Source organism: Poromitra crassiceps (assembly GCF_964638095.1).
Source record: "Poromitra crassiceps genome assembly, chromosome: 2".
NCBI lineage: Eukaryota > Metazoa > Chordata > Actinopteri > Beryciformes > Melamphaidae > Poromitra > Poromitra crassiceps.
The window spans coordinates 85446285-85461408 of record NC_139624.1 but is presented as its reverse complement, the minus strand read 5'-3'; the positions used below and the strand labels follow the sequence as shown (position 1 = coordinate 85461408).

The 15124-nt window shown below is 48.8% G+C and overlaps 1 protein-coding gene across 1 annotated transcript in view; it reads right to left on the bottom strand.

Annotated features, from left to right (window-relative positions):
- LOC310800786 (sodium/hydrogen exchanger 9-like) overlaps positions 1 to 15124 on the bottom strand; it is a gene marked incomplete at both ends in the record, with an annotated part of 134028 nt that overhangs the window by 4838 nt on the left and 114066 nt on the right. The window contains one exon of the mRNA XM_083663346.1: positions 14093 to 14148. Coding sequence (XP_083519472.1) covers positions 14093 to 14148 — 56 coding nt within the window. The remainder of the gene's footprint in view (positions 1 to 14092; positions 14149 to 15124) is intronic.

Sequence of the window (15124 nt, the reverse complement as noted above, 5' to 3'; positions counted from 1 at the left end):
GGCGTTGGAGCCTGCAGGAATGAGTTGCCTGGGCGTTGAGACCTGTAGGAGTGAGTTTCCTGGGCGTTGGGACCTGCAGGAGTGAGTTGCCTGGGCATTGGGACCTGCAGGAGTGAGTTGCCTGGGCGTGGAGACCTGCAGGAGTGAGTTGGCTGGGTGTTGGGACCTGCAGGAGTGACTTGCCTGGGTGTTGTTGAGACCTACAGGAGTGAGTTGCCTGGGTGTTGTTGAGACCTACAGGAGTGAGTTGCCTGGGCGTTGGGACCTGCAGGAGTGAGTTGCCTGGGCGTTGAGACATGCAGGAGTGAGTTGCCTGGGCATTGAGACCTGCAGGAGTGAGTTGCCTGGGCATTGAGACCTGCAGGAGTGAGTTGCCTGGGCATTGGGACCTGCAGGAGTGAGTTGCCTGGGTGTTGAGACCTGCAGGAGTGAGTTGCCTGGGTGTTGAGACCTCCAGGAGTGAGTTGCCTGGGTGGTGAGACCTGCAGGAGTGAGTTGCCTGGGCATGGAGACCTGCAGGAGTGAGTTGCCTGGGCGTTGAGACCTGCAGGAGTGAGTTGCCTGGGTGTTGAGACCTCCAGGAGTGAGTTGCCTGGGTGGTGAGACCTGCAGGAGTGAGTTGCCTGGGCATGGAGACCTGCAGGAGTGAGTTGCCTGGGCATTGGGACCTGCAGGAGTGAGTTGCCTGGGCGTGGAGACCTGCAGGAGTGAGTTGCCTGGTCGTTGGGACCTGCAGGAGTGAGTTGCCTGGGCGTGGAGACCTGCAGGAGTGAGTTGCCTGGGCGTGGAGACCTGCAGGAGTGAGTTGCCTGGGCGTTGAGTCCTGCAGGAGTGAGTTGCCTGGGCATGGAGACCTGCAGGAGTGAGTTGCCTGGGCGTTGGGACCTGCAGGAGTGAGTTGCCTGGGCGTTGGGACCTGCAGGAGTGAGTTGCCTGGTCGTTGGGACCTGCAGGAGTGAGTTGCCTGGGCGTTGAGACCTGCAGGAGTGAGTTGCCTGGGCATTGGGACCTGCAGGAGTGAGTTGCCTGGGCGTGGAGACCTGCAGGAGTGAGTTGCCTGGTCATTGGGACCTGCAGGAGTGAGTTGCCTGGGCGTGGAGACCTGCAGGAGTGAGTTGCCTGGGCGTGGAGACCTGCAGGAGTGAGTTGCCTGGGCGTTGAGTCCTGCAGGAGTGAGTTGCCAGGGCATGGAGACCTGCAGGAGTGAGTTGCCTGGGCGTTGAGACCTGCAGGAGTGAGTTGCCTGGGCATTGGGACCTGCAGGAGTGAGTTGCCTGGGCGTGGAGACCTGCAGGAGTGAGTTGCCTGGTCGTTGGGACCTGCAGGAGTGAGTTGCCTGGGCGTTGGGACCTGCAGGAATGAGTTGCCTGGGCATTGGAGCCTGCAGGAATGAGTTGCCTGGGCGTTGAGACCTGCAGGAGTGAGTTGCCTGGGCGTTGAGACCTGCAGGAGTGAGTTGCCTGGGCATGGAGACCTGCAGGAGTGAGTTGCCTGGTCGTTGGGACCTGCAGGAGTGAGTTGCCTGGGCGTTGAGACCTGCAGGAGTGAGTTGCCTGGGCATTGGGACCTGCAGGAGTGAGTTGCCTGGGCGTGGAGACCTGCAGGAGTGAGTTGCCTGGGCGTGGAGACCTGCAGGAGTGAGTTGCCTGGGCGTTGGAGCCTGCAGGAATGAGTTGCCTGGGCGTTGAGACCTGTAGGAGTGAGTTTCCTGGGCGTTGGGACCTGCAGGAGTGAGTTGCCTGGGCATTGGGACCTGCAGGAGTGAGTTGCCTGGGCGTGGAGACCTGCAGGAGTGAGTTGGCTGGGTGTTGGGACCTGCAGGAGTGAGTTGCCTGGGTGTTGTTGAGACCTACAGGAGTGAGTTGCCTGGGTGTTGTTGAGACCTACAGGAGTGAGTTGCCTGGGCGTTGGGACCTGCAGGAGTGAGTTGCCTGGGCGTTGAGACCTGCAGGAGTGAGTTGCCTGGGCATTGAGACCTGCAGGAGTGAGTTGCCTGGGCATTGAGACCTGCAGGAGTGAGTTGCCTGGGCATTGGGACCTGCAGGAGTGAGTTGCCTGGGTGTTGAGACCTGCAGGAGTGAGTTGCCTGGGTGTTGAGACCTCCAGGAGTGAGTTGCCTGGGTGGTGAGACCTGCAGGAGTGAGTTGCCTGGGCATGGAGACCTGCAGGAGTGAGTTGCCTGGGCGTTGAGACCTGCAGGAATGAGTTGCCTGGGTGTTGAGACCTCCAGGAGTGAGTTGCCTGGGTGGTGAGACCTGCAGGAGTGAGTTGCCTGGGCATGGAGACCTGCAGGAGTGAGTTGCCTGGGCATTGGGACCTGCAGGAGTGAGTTGCCTGGGCGTGGAGACCTGCAGGAGTGAGTTGCCTGGTCGTTGGGACCTGCAGGAGTGAGTTGCCTGGGCGTGGAGACCTGCAGGAGTGAGTTGCCTGGGCGTGGAGACCTGCAGGAGTGAGTTGCCTGGGCGTTGAGTCCTGCAGGAGTGAGTTGCCTGGGCATGGAGACCTGCAGGAGTGAGTTGCCTGGGCGTTGGGACCTGCAGGAGTGAGTTGCCTGGGCGTTGGGACCTGCAGGAGTGAGTTGCCTGGTCGTTGGGACCTGCAGGAGTGAGTTGCCTGGGCGTTGAGACCTGCAGGAGTGAGTTGCCTGGGCATTGGGACCTGCAGGAGTGAGTTGCCTGGGCGTGGAGACCTGCAGGAGTGAGTTGCCTGGTCGTTGGGACCTGCAGGAGTGAGTTGCCTGGGCGTGGAGACCTGCAGGAGTGAGTTGCCTGGGCGTGGAGACCTGCAGGAGTGAGTTGCCTGGGCGTTGAGTCCTGCAGGAGTGAGTTGCCTGGGCATGGAGACCTGCAGGAGTGAGTTGCCTGGGCGTTGAGACCTGCAGGAGTGAGTTGCCTGGGCATTGGGACCTGCAGGAGTGAGTTGCCTGGGCGTTGGGACCTGCAGGAGTGAGTTGCCTGGTCGTTGGGACCTGCAGGAGTGAGTTGCCTGGGCGTTGGGACCTGCAGGAGTGAGTTGCCTGGGCATTGGAGCCTGCAGGAATGAGTTGCCTGGGCGTTGAGACCTGCAGGAATGAGTTGCCTGGGCGTTGAGACCTGCAGGAGTGAGTTGCCTGGGCATGGAGACCTGCAGGAGTGAGTTGCCTGGTCGTTGGGACCTGCAGGAGTGAGTTGCCTGGGCGTTGAGACCTGCAGGAGTGAGTTGCCTGGGCATTGGGACCTGCAGGAGTGAGTTGCCTGGTCGTGGAGACCTGCAGGAGTGAGTTGCCTGGGCGTGGAGACCTGCAGGAGTGAGTTGCCTGGGCGTTGGAGCCTGCAGGAATGAGTTGCCTGGGCGTTGAGACCTGTAGGAGTGAGTTTCCTGGGCGTTGGGACCTGCAGGAGTGAGTTGCCTGGGCATTGGGACCTGCAGGAGTGAGTTGCCTGGGCGTGGAGACCTGCAGGAGTGAGTTGGCTGGGTGTTGGGACCTGCAGGAGTGAGTTGCCTGGGTGTTGTTGAGACCTACAGGAGTGAGTTGCCTGGGTGTTGTTGAGACCTACAGGAGTGAGTTGCCTGGGCGTTGGGACCTGCAGGAGTGAGTTGCCTGGGCGTTGAGACCTGCAGGAGTGAGTTGCCTGGGCATTGAGACCTGCAGGAGTGAGTTGCCTGGGCATTGAGACCTGCAGGAGTGAGTTGCCTGGGCATTGGGACCTGCAGGAGTGAGTTGCCTGGGTGTTGAGACCTGCAGGAGTGAGTTGCCTGGGTGGTGAGACCTGCAGGAGTGAGTTGCCTGGGTGGTGAGACCTGCAGGAGTGAGTTGCCTGGGCATTGGGACCTGCAGGAGTGAGTTGCCTGGGTGTTGAGACCTGCAGGAGTGAGTTGCCTGGGTGGTGAGACCTGCAGGAGTGAGTTGCCTGGGTGTTGAGACCTGCAGGAGTGAGTTGCCTGGGTGTTGAGACCTGCAGGAGTGAGTTGCCTGGGTGTTGAGACCTGCAGGAGTGAGTTGCCTGGGCATTGAGACCTGCAGGAGTGAGTTGCCTGGGCATTGAGACCTGCAGGAGTGAGTTGCCTGGGTGTTGAGACCTGCAGGAGTGATTTGCCTGGGTGTTGAGACCTGCAGGAGTGAGTTGCCTGGGTGTTGAGACCTCCAGGAGTGAGTTGCCTGGGCGTTCTCAGCATCCTTCTGCTCCACGCTGGCACAATGCGAGACAGCGACGGTAATTATAACTGCCAGAGCCACTTTCTGCTAGCTGCACCATGGTGTCAGGTTGTGTGACTGACTGAGTGTTTGTGTGTGTGTGTGTGTGTGTGTGTGTGTGTGTGTGTGTGTGTGTGTGTGTGTGTGTGTGTGTGTGTGTGTGTGTGTGTGTGTGTGTGTAAAAAGGTGATGAGTTGCGGTGTGGAGGTAGCGGCCCAACTGCCGCTCCAGCCACCTTCATAGCAATCATCGTTCCTTTCCCGGCCTACACACCACCTTTTCCTCACCTCTCTCTCTCTCTCTCTCTCTCACACACACACACACACACACACACACACACACACACACACACACACACACACACACTACTAGACAATCAGAAGCCCACTGCAAAATGAAATTTCAGCAGGCCATATTCAAAGTTCCCAACAAAAGAACTCCCTTTTTTTTTTTACTTTTGAGGGGGTGGAAAGGCGTATGGTGACCTCGTGCTGCACGAGTAGGCCTGCGTAAATATCGATTTCTAACCAATAAAAGCATCCGATTTTTTGAACAAACAACATAAAGGATAACTGATACAGTTCCATAAAAATGGGCAATACCCTGAGATGAATCATTCAAGTCAAGACATGGACTCATCCAGAGACCCAGCCAAGTGTATAATACAGCCACCCTGAGGTGTCTGAAACATGGGTGGCCTCAGGGGTGGCAGAGTCAAAACAAAAACAGTTGTTAGCCCTGAAGGCACAGGCTGTAAACGACTTCACCTGGGAAGATCAAACAGGCTTTGATGTGTGTCAAAATCACTGCTTAGAGCAACGTATTCATTCTAATGAGCCTTAAATCCAGGCTGACAGGAAACAGTTCAGGAAGCAGGAAGCAGCAGTATGCCTTGAGGATAAAACAGCAGCAGGCGAGTTGCAGCTCAATGAGCTGGCAGAAGGTCTGGCTTGAGTCTGCCTTCACCTGGTCCACATCAAACACACTGACCACGGCCTCGTTCACCTGGTCCACATCAAACACACTGACCACGGCCCCGTTCACCTGGTCCACATCAAACACACTGACCACGGCCTCGTTCACCTGGTCCACATCAAACACACTGACCACGGCCTCGTTCACTTGGTCCACATCAAACACACTGACCACGGCCTCGTTCACCTGGTCCACATCAAACACACTGACCACGGCCTCATTCACCTGGTCCACATCAAACACACTGACCACGGCCTCGTTCACCTGGTCCACATCAAACACACTGACCACGGCCTCATTCACTTGGTCCACATCAAACACACTGACCACGGCCTCGTTCACCTGGTCCACATCAAACACACTGACCACGGCCTCATTCACCTGGTCCACATCAAACACACTGACCACGGCCTCGTTCACCTGGTCCACATCAAACACACTGACCACGGCCTCGTTCACCTGGTCCACATCAAACACACTGACCACGGCCTCGTTCACCTGGTCCACATCAAACACACTGACCACGGCCTCGTTCACCTGGTCCACATCAAACACACTGACCACGGCCTCATTCACCTGGTCCACATCAAACACACTGACCACGGCCTCGTTTCTCCAAAAACAATCGCTTTTATCTACCTTATTTCTAGCTGCCATGATGCCTATGGGCGCTTCTTCCGGTGTAAGCCTCCCAGCCTTGTTGCTGACAGCTTGACACCCGTCTGTAATGTTTCAAAGCTGCAGGCGAATGGAGCAAATCACTAATCAGGTCCAGCTTGGCAAAAATCTTGTCGACAAATATCCAGAGTTGCTCAAAGAGCAACAGAAATAGCGGATGTGATAGATAAAATTATTACATTCCCTCAAATAAATCGTCAAACCAGTCTTATTTATTGTGACAAGCAACTCCCCCCCACATTTCCTCGAAATGCGCAAGCTGCAACATGGTAGAGCGGATTAGCTCCCAAAAATTAGTTCAAAGACCATTACACTTATACCTTTCAAATCTGTTCTAGATTACCAAGGGGACCCTACACTCTCACCAAGAAATACTTTAAGATTTGTGAAACTTTGATCATGGTATGAGCACACTTGAACATTAGACTAGGGAGGAATGGCGGCCATCTTGGATTTGAGGCCAAATCTGACTTCCCTCCACATCTGACAATAAACCTTATGGTATTCACTCACTATGTGAGAAATGTCATGCTTTTTTGAAGCCGTGCACAAGTGTTATAACCACATTTGTACATTAGACCCGGGGGAATGGCAGCCATCTTGGATTTGAGGCCAAATCCGCCTTTCCTCCACATCTGACAATAAACCTTATGGTATTCCCTCACTATGTGAGACATGTCATGCTTCTCTGAAAAGGTACACAATCTTTATAAGCACATTTGTACATTAGACTCGGGGAAATGGTGGCCATCTTGGATTTGAGGTCAAATCTGACTTCCCTCCCAATCTTAAAATAGATCGTATGGTATTCCCTAACTATGTGTGAAATTTCACGTTTCTGTCAAAAAGTGCACGATTATTGTGCTTATCCGCTCTACTAACAATGAAGCTGCAGCTTGAGTGCAGAACCTCCCAGCATCAGAGTTTTAACGAGTCGTTAATAACGAGGAAATGGCAAGCTGCAACAATCAAGTCACGTTAAACCGGACCTTGTACCCATAATTATTTTACAGCGGGGCATTCAAAAATAAGGTGGATTAGAGGTCAACGTTTGTTCATTACCTATTATTACCTATTATTATTACCTATTACACACACACACACACACACACACACACACACATATATATATATATATATATATATATATATATATATATATATATATATATATATATATATATATATATATATATATATATATTAAGCAATATCACACGAGAGGGAGTGCGGTTGTTGGTTAATATTGGCACTGCTGTGATTCGGTCGCAGGCACGAGGCCGCAAGCCGAGTGCCGAAGATAATCACAGCAGTGCCAATATTAGCCAACAACCGCACGACCTCGAGTGTGATATTGCTTTTATACAACAGTTCTATTAAACAAAGCTGATTAAAAAAATGACAAAAAGCTGAGAAAATAGATGATTTCTGTATTTATTCCTCCGCCAACAAAAATAGTACCCTCAGCTTTCCCTTTGCCGAAAATGTAGCCTAATCAGCCTAATTAACTGCAGGCTGTCTACTTTACTACTGTCTACTCTACAGCTGTGAAGCGTTTTGTTGATTAGAGCAGCTGTGAAGCGGAGTGATCTACACACAGTGAAGCGCCAGTGCGTTATCATGAAATATTGGCACTGGTAGGATCCCTCTTGTCCAATCAAATTGCTCGGCCGGAACTACCTGTTGTATAAGTAAGGGATAATGTATTGTGAGCCGGTGATTACTGGCGAAATAATGACCGACAGGTGAATGATTGAGCCCGACGCGCAGCGGAGGGCTTAATCATTCACCTGAAGGTCATTATTTCCAGTAATCACCGGCTCACTATACATTATCCCGCTTAGAACACGGCCTACAACTAAATCATTCAATAATCTGACAAAAATAATTATTCAAATAGATTTTTTAATAGCGTTTTCAACGACAAAGCGGTTTCATTCGTAATTGGCACACAAGACACCACAGCTGCAACTGGTTGGCCTAATTAGTAGTGTTTGCTGACAAAAGGCTCTTATCAACTGATTAATCCAGGTGTGGCAGAGCAGCGGTCGGTTGTCGAGAAATAATGACCGGTGAATCTTGTTGATTGACCAATCAGAATCGAGTATTCAAGAGAGCCGTGTTCTAAATATATATATATATTTATAAAACGGCTCTCTCAAATCAAGCAATCTGATTGGTTCACAGCCATTGTATAATTCCAGTAACCGAGTTCAATAACCCATGGCCATGGGTTATTGGTTGCCATGGCAACTCTCTTACTAAGAGAGTAATAATAAGGCTTACCTCAAATGACAACGTAGAAAAAAAAAATGGCGGAGACAGCTGTCAGATCCTTGTGAATCGATCTTCGCTTATAACTTTACTAATACTTCGCAGAAAATGATGTTTTGTACAAGAATAGATGCGGGCTAATGTCTTCTTTGCAAAAGAAAGGCTGTTAACCCCGCATTTAACCCCGTAACGTTAGTTGGTGTCGGGCTTTGCAGAAAGCATTCAGCTTCTCAGCAAGCGCTGAGAATGCAACGCTGCGCTCGAGCTGCCTGTCGGGGTTTCCAGAAAGCTCTCAGCTACTCAGCAAGCGCCAGGATTGGCCAATGTCAACTTCAGTCTCCAGAACGATCCAATCAAATCACCCGCATGTTCTTGCGGTCCCGCCTTACAGTAGTGTTTCAACCAGTCCCCATTACAGCCAGTCTCTTTTTGAGGCCAATGCGGAAGTTGCCATACTCTCAAATGGCCAGTGGGGGGCGCAGCTTGTGTAACATCATCCCTGAACGTCCATTCAACTCTATGTGAAACGAGCCAACTTCTCTCTCGGTCTCTGTCTTAAATAAACACTTTACAAATGAGTTTATGGTCTGAAAAAACAATTTCAAGTATTTTTCATGCTCTCAAGGCCCCAGTTTTTTTAATTATAGCCCCATTCCGAGGAAAATAGGCGATATACTTTGGATATTGGGAAACAGTAATACTTCCGCCCGTTAGAGGCAGCAATGTGCCGCAAAGGCATCTAGTCTGCGGAAAGTACACGAATAAGAAAACCTAGCAAAACAAGGCTAGTATGGCTAGCAGATAGCAAGTCATACTTTAGCAAATTATCAGAAAATAGCGCTACTTTATGATATTTTAATAATGTTAGTAGACACACGTAACTGTATAGATGGCATACATGTAACGTGACGCTCATAACATGGCGGACCATTTAACGTTATCTAACGGTATGTAAAGTAGCCTAACGTTAAATGGTCTGTCCATGTTATACAGTAAGCGTCATAAGGTTATATGTCAACGTGACATAACATCACAAGTTTTTGCAGACATGAATGCTGTTGGTCGTTTGTTCAATTTGCTTTTCTGTATGGTATTGGACATTTAAAAATGATACATACTTGTCTTGAGGCATCCGCCAAGCTCAGCAATTTGTTATCCTTATTTTAAAACATACTTTATCAGATCGATAGAACTCAACATAGCCTAAGGTCTTGCACTAATATGTCTACTGGTAAATTAGGCATAGATAATCTACCAAGCAACACTTGATACAAATATAGGTAACCATTTCACAGCAGTACAGCCTACCATGGTGGAAAATTAACCATTCTTTAAGTTTGAATGATATCAAAATATATGTTGCATGGTGTAGCCTTTGTTTATGTCGAATTGTTACAGCTAACCATATTTCAATAAATATAAATCATTCGTTGATTTGAAGCAGTCGGTTGGTTCTCCATCTTCATTCTTCTTCCTGGTCATTTGGTCGAAGCTGGTTCACTCGACATCAAATATCTTTATATCACATCTTATTAACAACCTGCCTGCTCTGACCAGACAACTATAATGGGCTAGTTCTATGAGATTTGCGGTACATTCGGGTACATGATTTAATTAGCACATAGCCTACACAACAAGGTTCTTTGTTGGCAATGTTTATTGACAAAAACACACTGGCAGATACATACCAAATGGTTCAAAGTATATCAAAAGTCTCAAATCTGTCAGCATTTAGCTTATGTTATTGCAATATCTTAGGTTGAACAACTGATGATCAGCAATATTCTCACAGTAATATGCACATGGGAATCAAAACGTAGCATTCATTTTCACAAATAATTTGACCAAGGGACAATGTGCCTCTGTTCTGTTGTGCTGTTCCTGCTCCACCATGGTACTCCGACGGCCATCCCTTGAAGAAACAAACGACACCGTGTTATATTAATTACTATAACATAACGCCACCAAATTTCAGTTAAAGTAGGCTATAACGGTGCTCACACGTTAGCACACGATGCTAATCGAGCTAGCGTTAGCTTACAAACATGAGCATCACTCAAACAGTCCAACGAGTCCAACATAGCAGAGCACCAAGTGCGCGACCAAATCCACCTCAGTTATAAATTTTAGAGTTTGCCCAGGGATAAGTATAATAGCAGTTTACCTTGTGGAGGCTTAGCAGCAGCTAGCAGGCTGGAGACTCACACCAGGCACAATGCACCAGGATCACACCACACCATGGTCTCTTGGCCAGGCCCCGGACAAGACGGTGGTCGGCTGGCTGGACTCCTACTCGCCCATACCTTCGGACTAAAAGTTATTATATTTGTTGTCCTGGACCATTTCACCACTGCAACCAGCCAGCCAGCGAGCAAGCTAGCAAACAGAAGCGAACAACAAGATGGCAGTCGTTCAAGCCTGTGAGACAAATTCGGAAACTCCCCCGGCAGCCGCTAGGGGCAGCCGCCCCCTCCTCCTTCTTCTTCTTCTACTAGTGTTTTAACAGCCCTCTCTCCCCGTACTTCCGTGTAAAGTTAATCCATTCAACCAATCAACGATGAGCAGGAAGCGGGAGATTCAAGCCTCATTTTCTGCTATCAAAACCCAATGGGTGACGTCACGCTGACTTTATCCAGATCTATATGTACTATCAATGGTTTCAACTGACTCTATCAGAATGACATGCCAGTCGGAGTCGGACTTATAGTATTATTATTATTATTATATTATCATACTTGGAAACCGTTTTATAAAAGCAATATAGCACTCGAGCTGCGTGTGTTGTGGAATATATCCCCCTGCTCAGCAGTTATCACGCTGATCAGGGGGATATATTTGGCACAACACACTGGCTCTCATGCTATATTGCTTAAATATATACTGCACTCAGGGTCCCCCTCTCCTGCGGCACATCACTATTTCACAACACTAAGTGAGATGACAAACAAGACAAGAATACAGCTGTTCTCGAGTGTTTCTCCGCTCATATTTCTCACTTTGCTGCTATTTCAAACCCGTCTAGACTGCACATCATCTATCATTGGAAACTGTATAGTATTGTAAGTCACATAACTTTCTTTTGATCATTGGATCCCATCCTTTTGAAATTCGAGGTCAGAGTCATAATGAGAATTTAAGCGTTATTTTTCTGCAGAGAAACAGCTACCATTTCCTTCAGGCAGTAACTTTGACACCTGACACTGTGTTGTGAGAAGAGTAGTGTTTGAATCGGCATTCTTCTCAGTAGCAACAATGATAGGAAGCTTTGGCACCGATACCTGTAAACTTGAAGTCCATGCATAACTTGGCTTCAGGTCCCTGTTGCATTTGGCTCTGCCCCCTGAAATCAGCAGTAGCTTTCACCCTGCACCAAATCATAACAGCAAAATCCTATAATGATAATGGCCTGTGAATAATGAAAAGGACAGAGGTGACAGAGGACATTCATTAGAAGTTGAATGCAGTACTATCCAACCCCCCCTGAGTTTTTCCTGCATTCTGGTGTTACAGCCTATATATATATATATACTGTATATATATATATATATATATATATATATATATATATATACAGTGGTAGCGCTGTCGCCTCATAGCTAGAAGGTCCTGGGTTCGATTCCCGCCTGGGACGCTGTGGGCGCTGAGGGTGTGTCTCCCCATGTCTTCAGTGCCCATGCCCAGGTGGGCTATCTCATCAGAAGGGCCTTTCTGTGTGGAGTTTGTTCTTCCCGTGCTCACCTGGGGTTCCTCCATACAACATTGATATGGACCCCCCCTAAAAACATGCAGTGACCAGTGACAACAACATTTGAAGTTGGTCCCCGGGCGCTGTACACAAGAAAGCTGCCCACTGCTCCTGGCTGCCCCCCGGAGGAAGGACAAGCCTGAATGGGATAAATGCAGAGACTGTGTTTCACCGGCCACCGTCAGCATGGGTGTGGCTGGCCGCATGCGTGTGTTGGGTGTGTTAGTGTGACCAATAAAGACGGGTTTGTCCGTCCAGTTCTCTTCTCTGAGAAGAAGGCCAGAAACAGACAGAAGTGGAGGGACTTTGTTGCAGCCCTATGCGCCAGCTGGCAAAATGGGAATGAGTGAGTGAGTGAAAAATTGAAATGTTTTCAGGCATTAAATATTCAATATTCTTTGCAGAGACACTCCAACTTGAGTTTAAGTGCATCCAAATTCCTCTGAATGTCCTTTATATGTCAGTATAACTTCATTAGAGTGCATCTGTGGCCAATTCAATTGCTTGGACATGATTTAGAAATGATTTTAGAAACAAAACACACACGTCTAAATTCTAAGAAACTATCCATAGACTTCAGAGACAGAATCCTCACGAGGTGTAAAACCATTTGTACGGTTTTGAGAGTTCACAAGACCACAGCAGGCTCCATCACTAGGCAATAGAAAAAGTATGGAACTACTGGTTGTCTGACCAAAATGAGCCACCAGGCAAGAAGGACCTTAGTCGGGGAGGTGATGAAGAAACCACAGAACTGTAGTGTGTTGGCTGTGAGGGGAGTGTTTCACTACAACAGTCAGTGCAGCACTTCACAAATCTGTGTTGTATGGCAGAGTGGCCAGAAGATAATTAATATAAATTCACAAATTCTAAAAACATGTTTTGACTTTGTCATTATCGGGTATTTAGTGTATACTGTTCACAAATACAGATGTCATTACCTTTAGCTCAAACACATATCTCCTTTGCTGAACCCAATTAAAAGTGTCATAATGTTGCTATGACAGAGAAAACGGATCAACATAGGATGTGTTTCCCAGACAGTCAGTTGCAAACACAGCCGGCCAAATGAACCGGTACATCTTGATTTCTCAGGAACCCCAAATGACTCGAGTTCAATCTGGCACACAATCCTCAGTGTTCAACCTGCACTCTTGGAGCTTGTCTGAGGCACTGGGAGCTATAAATGTTTGACAAACAATGTCATATGGCATATTTCACCAAACCGTTATTCAGTTAGGCGGCTCGTCTCAAAGGATTAAATATTAATAACACACTCATGCGTTAAATGAGTACTGAGGCAGTAGCAGGCCTGCATCTTGTTGTTTTGCTGTGGAGTGCGAGCCCAGAAAGTAAACCGATGTGCTCCCTACCAACCACGCAGCCAGGTCATGAGGCCATTACGCGTCTAAATTAGATCAGCTTAATCTGAATGCAGTCCTCATTACATTCCACGGTAGAGGACACAACTGTTTGTTTTCTTTTCTTCATCCTGGATGATTGAATGATTGACTGAATTCTTTGCTTATGGGCATTTGGTTTACTCACTAGCTCACACTACACACACACACACACACACACACACACACACACACACACACACACGCACACAGACACACACAGACACACACACACACACACACACACACACACACACACACACACACACACACTCACACACCTTAATGTGGGTACATATACTCATGCACTACAGGCAAAACACATATGAGAGCATGTTTGCATATTGTTTTGATACTATCACTCACATACAGGGTCACATTACACACATACAACATGCTATTTCACCACAGAGGAGGTGGTTGGTTTTAGATGCGGGGTCACTGAGGTTACGGTTAGGGTCAGGTTACGGTCAAGGCTGTTGTCAAGTCATGAAAAAGTGATGAGATGACCCAATGCGAGCCAACGGGAACGCGCATCAGGCACACGCGAAATGCCGTGTTTTTAGCGAGTCCCGCGGTGGCCAGTGGATAGCAGCGCCAGGAGCACCATAATGAACTGAATAAACGCTGTTCTCTCTTCACATTCCATAGAATAAAGCAATAAGGCAGGTTTCTCATGCAGTCATTGTGTAATACAACTCCACAGACCAGTGCCTTTTCTACAGTCTATGTAAGCTGACGTGTGTGTGTGTGTGTGTGTGTGTGTGTGTGTGTGTGTGTGTGTGTGTGTGTGTGTGTGTGAGAGCATGCCATCGAAGCTTCAGACACAAAGCAGTCAAAGGATACTTGCAGTCCAGACGGTGCCACATGCCCAGTGTTGTGTCCGGCCTCCCTGTCACAACCTGCAGGCCATGAGAGAGCCACTGTTACTCCTTTGGCACACAAAGACCCTCTGAGGTGGCCACCAACCCTGCCTGATGGAAATGCTGAAAACATGAACTCCAGGAAGGTCAGCGCCGCGGGGCCGTATCCAATGACCTCCGCTTTTACAGAAGGGACCCAAGGCTCAGGGCTCAAGCGGGAACATGCTGTTCTCACACTCTATGGAGCCCCTGGAGCTCCCTTCCCTAATACAGTATGGACATACGCCCCCCACCCCAATCCCTTTGCGGGCTCGCACCCTGGGCAAGGTTACACTCATCCATTTCCATGAGAATGAGCCCTGGAGTTGGGCCGGGGAGGCAAGCCCAGCCTCTCCACTGGGATAGTTCCTCCAGCCTTGCCATCCATTCTCTCTGCCTCTCTGGCCTAAGAAATGCCAGAGAGCTGCCCAGACCATGTCCCGTTTCACAGCCTGCAGATAAGAGTCAGGGCAAAGAGGAAGATGAAAGCCAGGGGATGGAGAGCTGGTGGGAAGCAGCGATGGGGAGAGTGAGGCTGTGTGTGTGAACAACAAAGAGGCTGGCTGAGAAGGCTTCTGTGCCAGCGAGGATCTGCTGTGGATCTGCTGTGGACTGTCATTTGGCAGGAAGCAAAAGTGCATTTCCTCCACTTGGAAGCCCTTCTCTACTTTGATGTGGTGGAGCGATAAAACAAACAATGGAGCCAGAATGAAAGGATAGAAGCACAGTGGGAGAGCATGGCAGGATACGCTCGCTTAAATTCCTCTTACAGTATGTACATGGGGGAAAAAACCTGTCTCCACTTGGAATTAAAAGGAATGGATTGGGCGTTTTGAGTAAATCAATACCCAGTACTCAGTCAAACAAGTACAGACCCAGTGCAGTCCTAGTCTGACTCACTATATATATATATATATATATATATATATATATATATATATATATATATATATATATATATATATGTGTGTGTGTG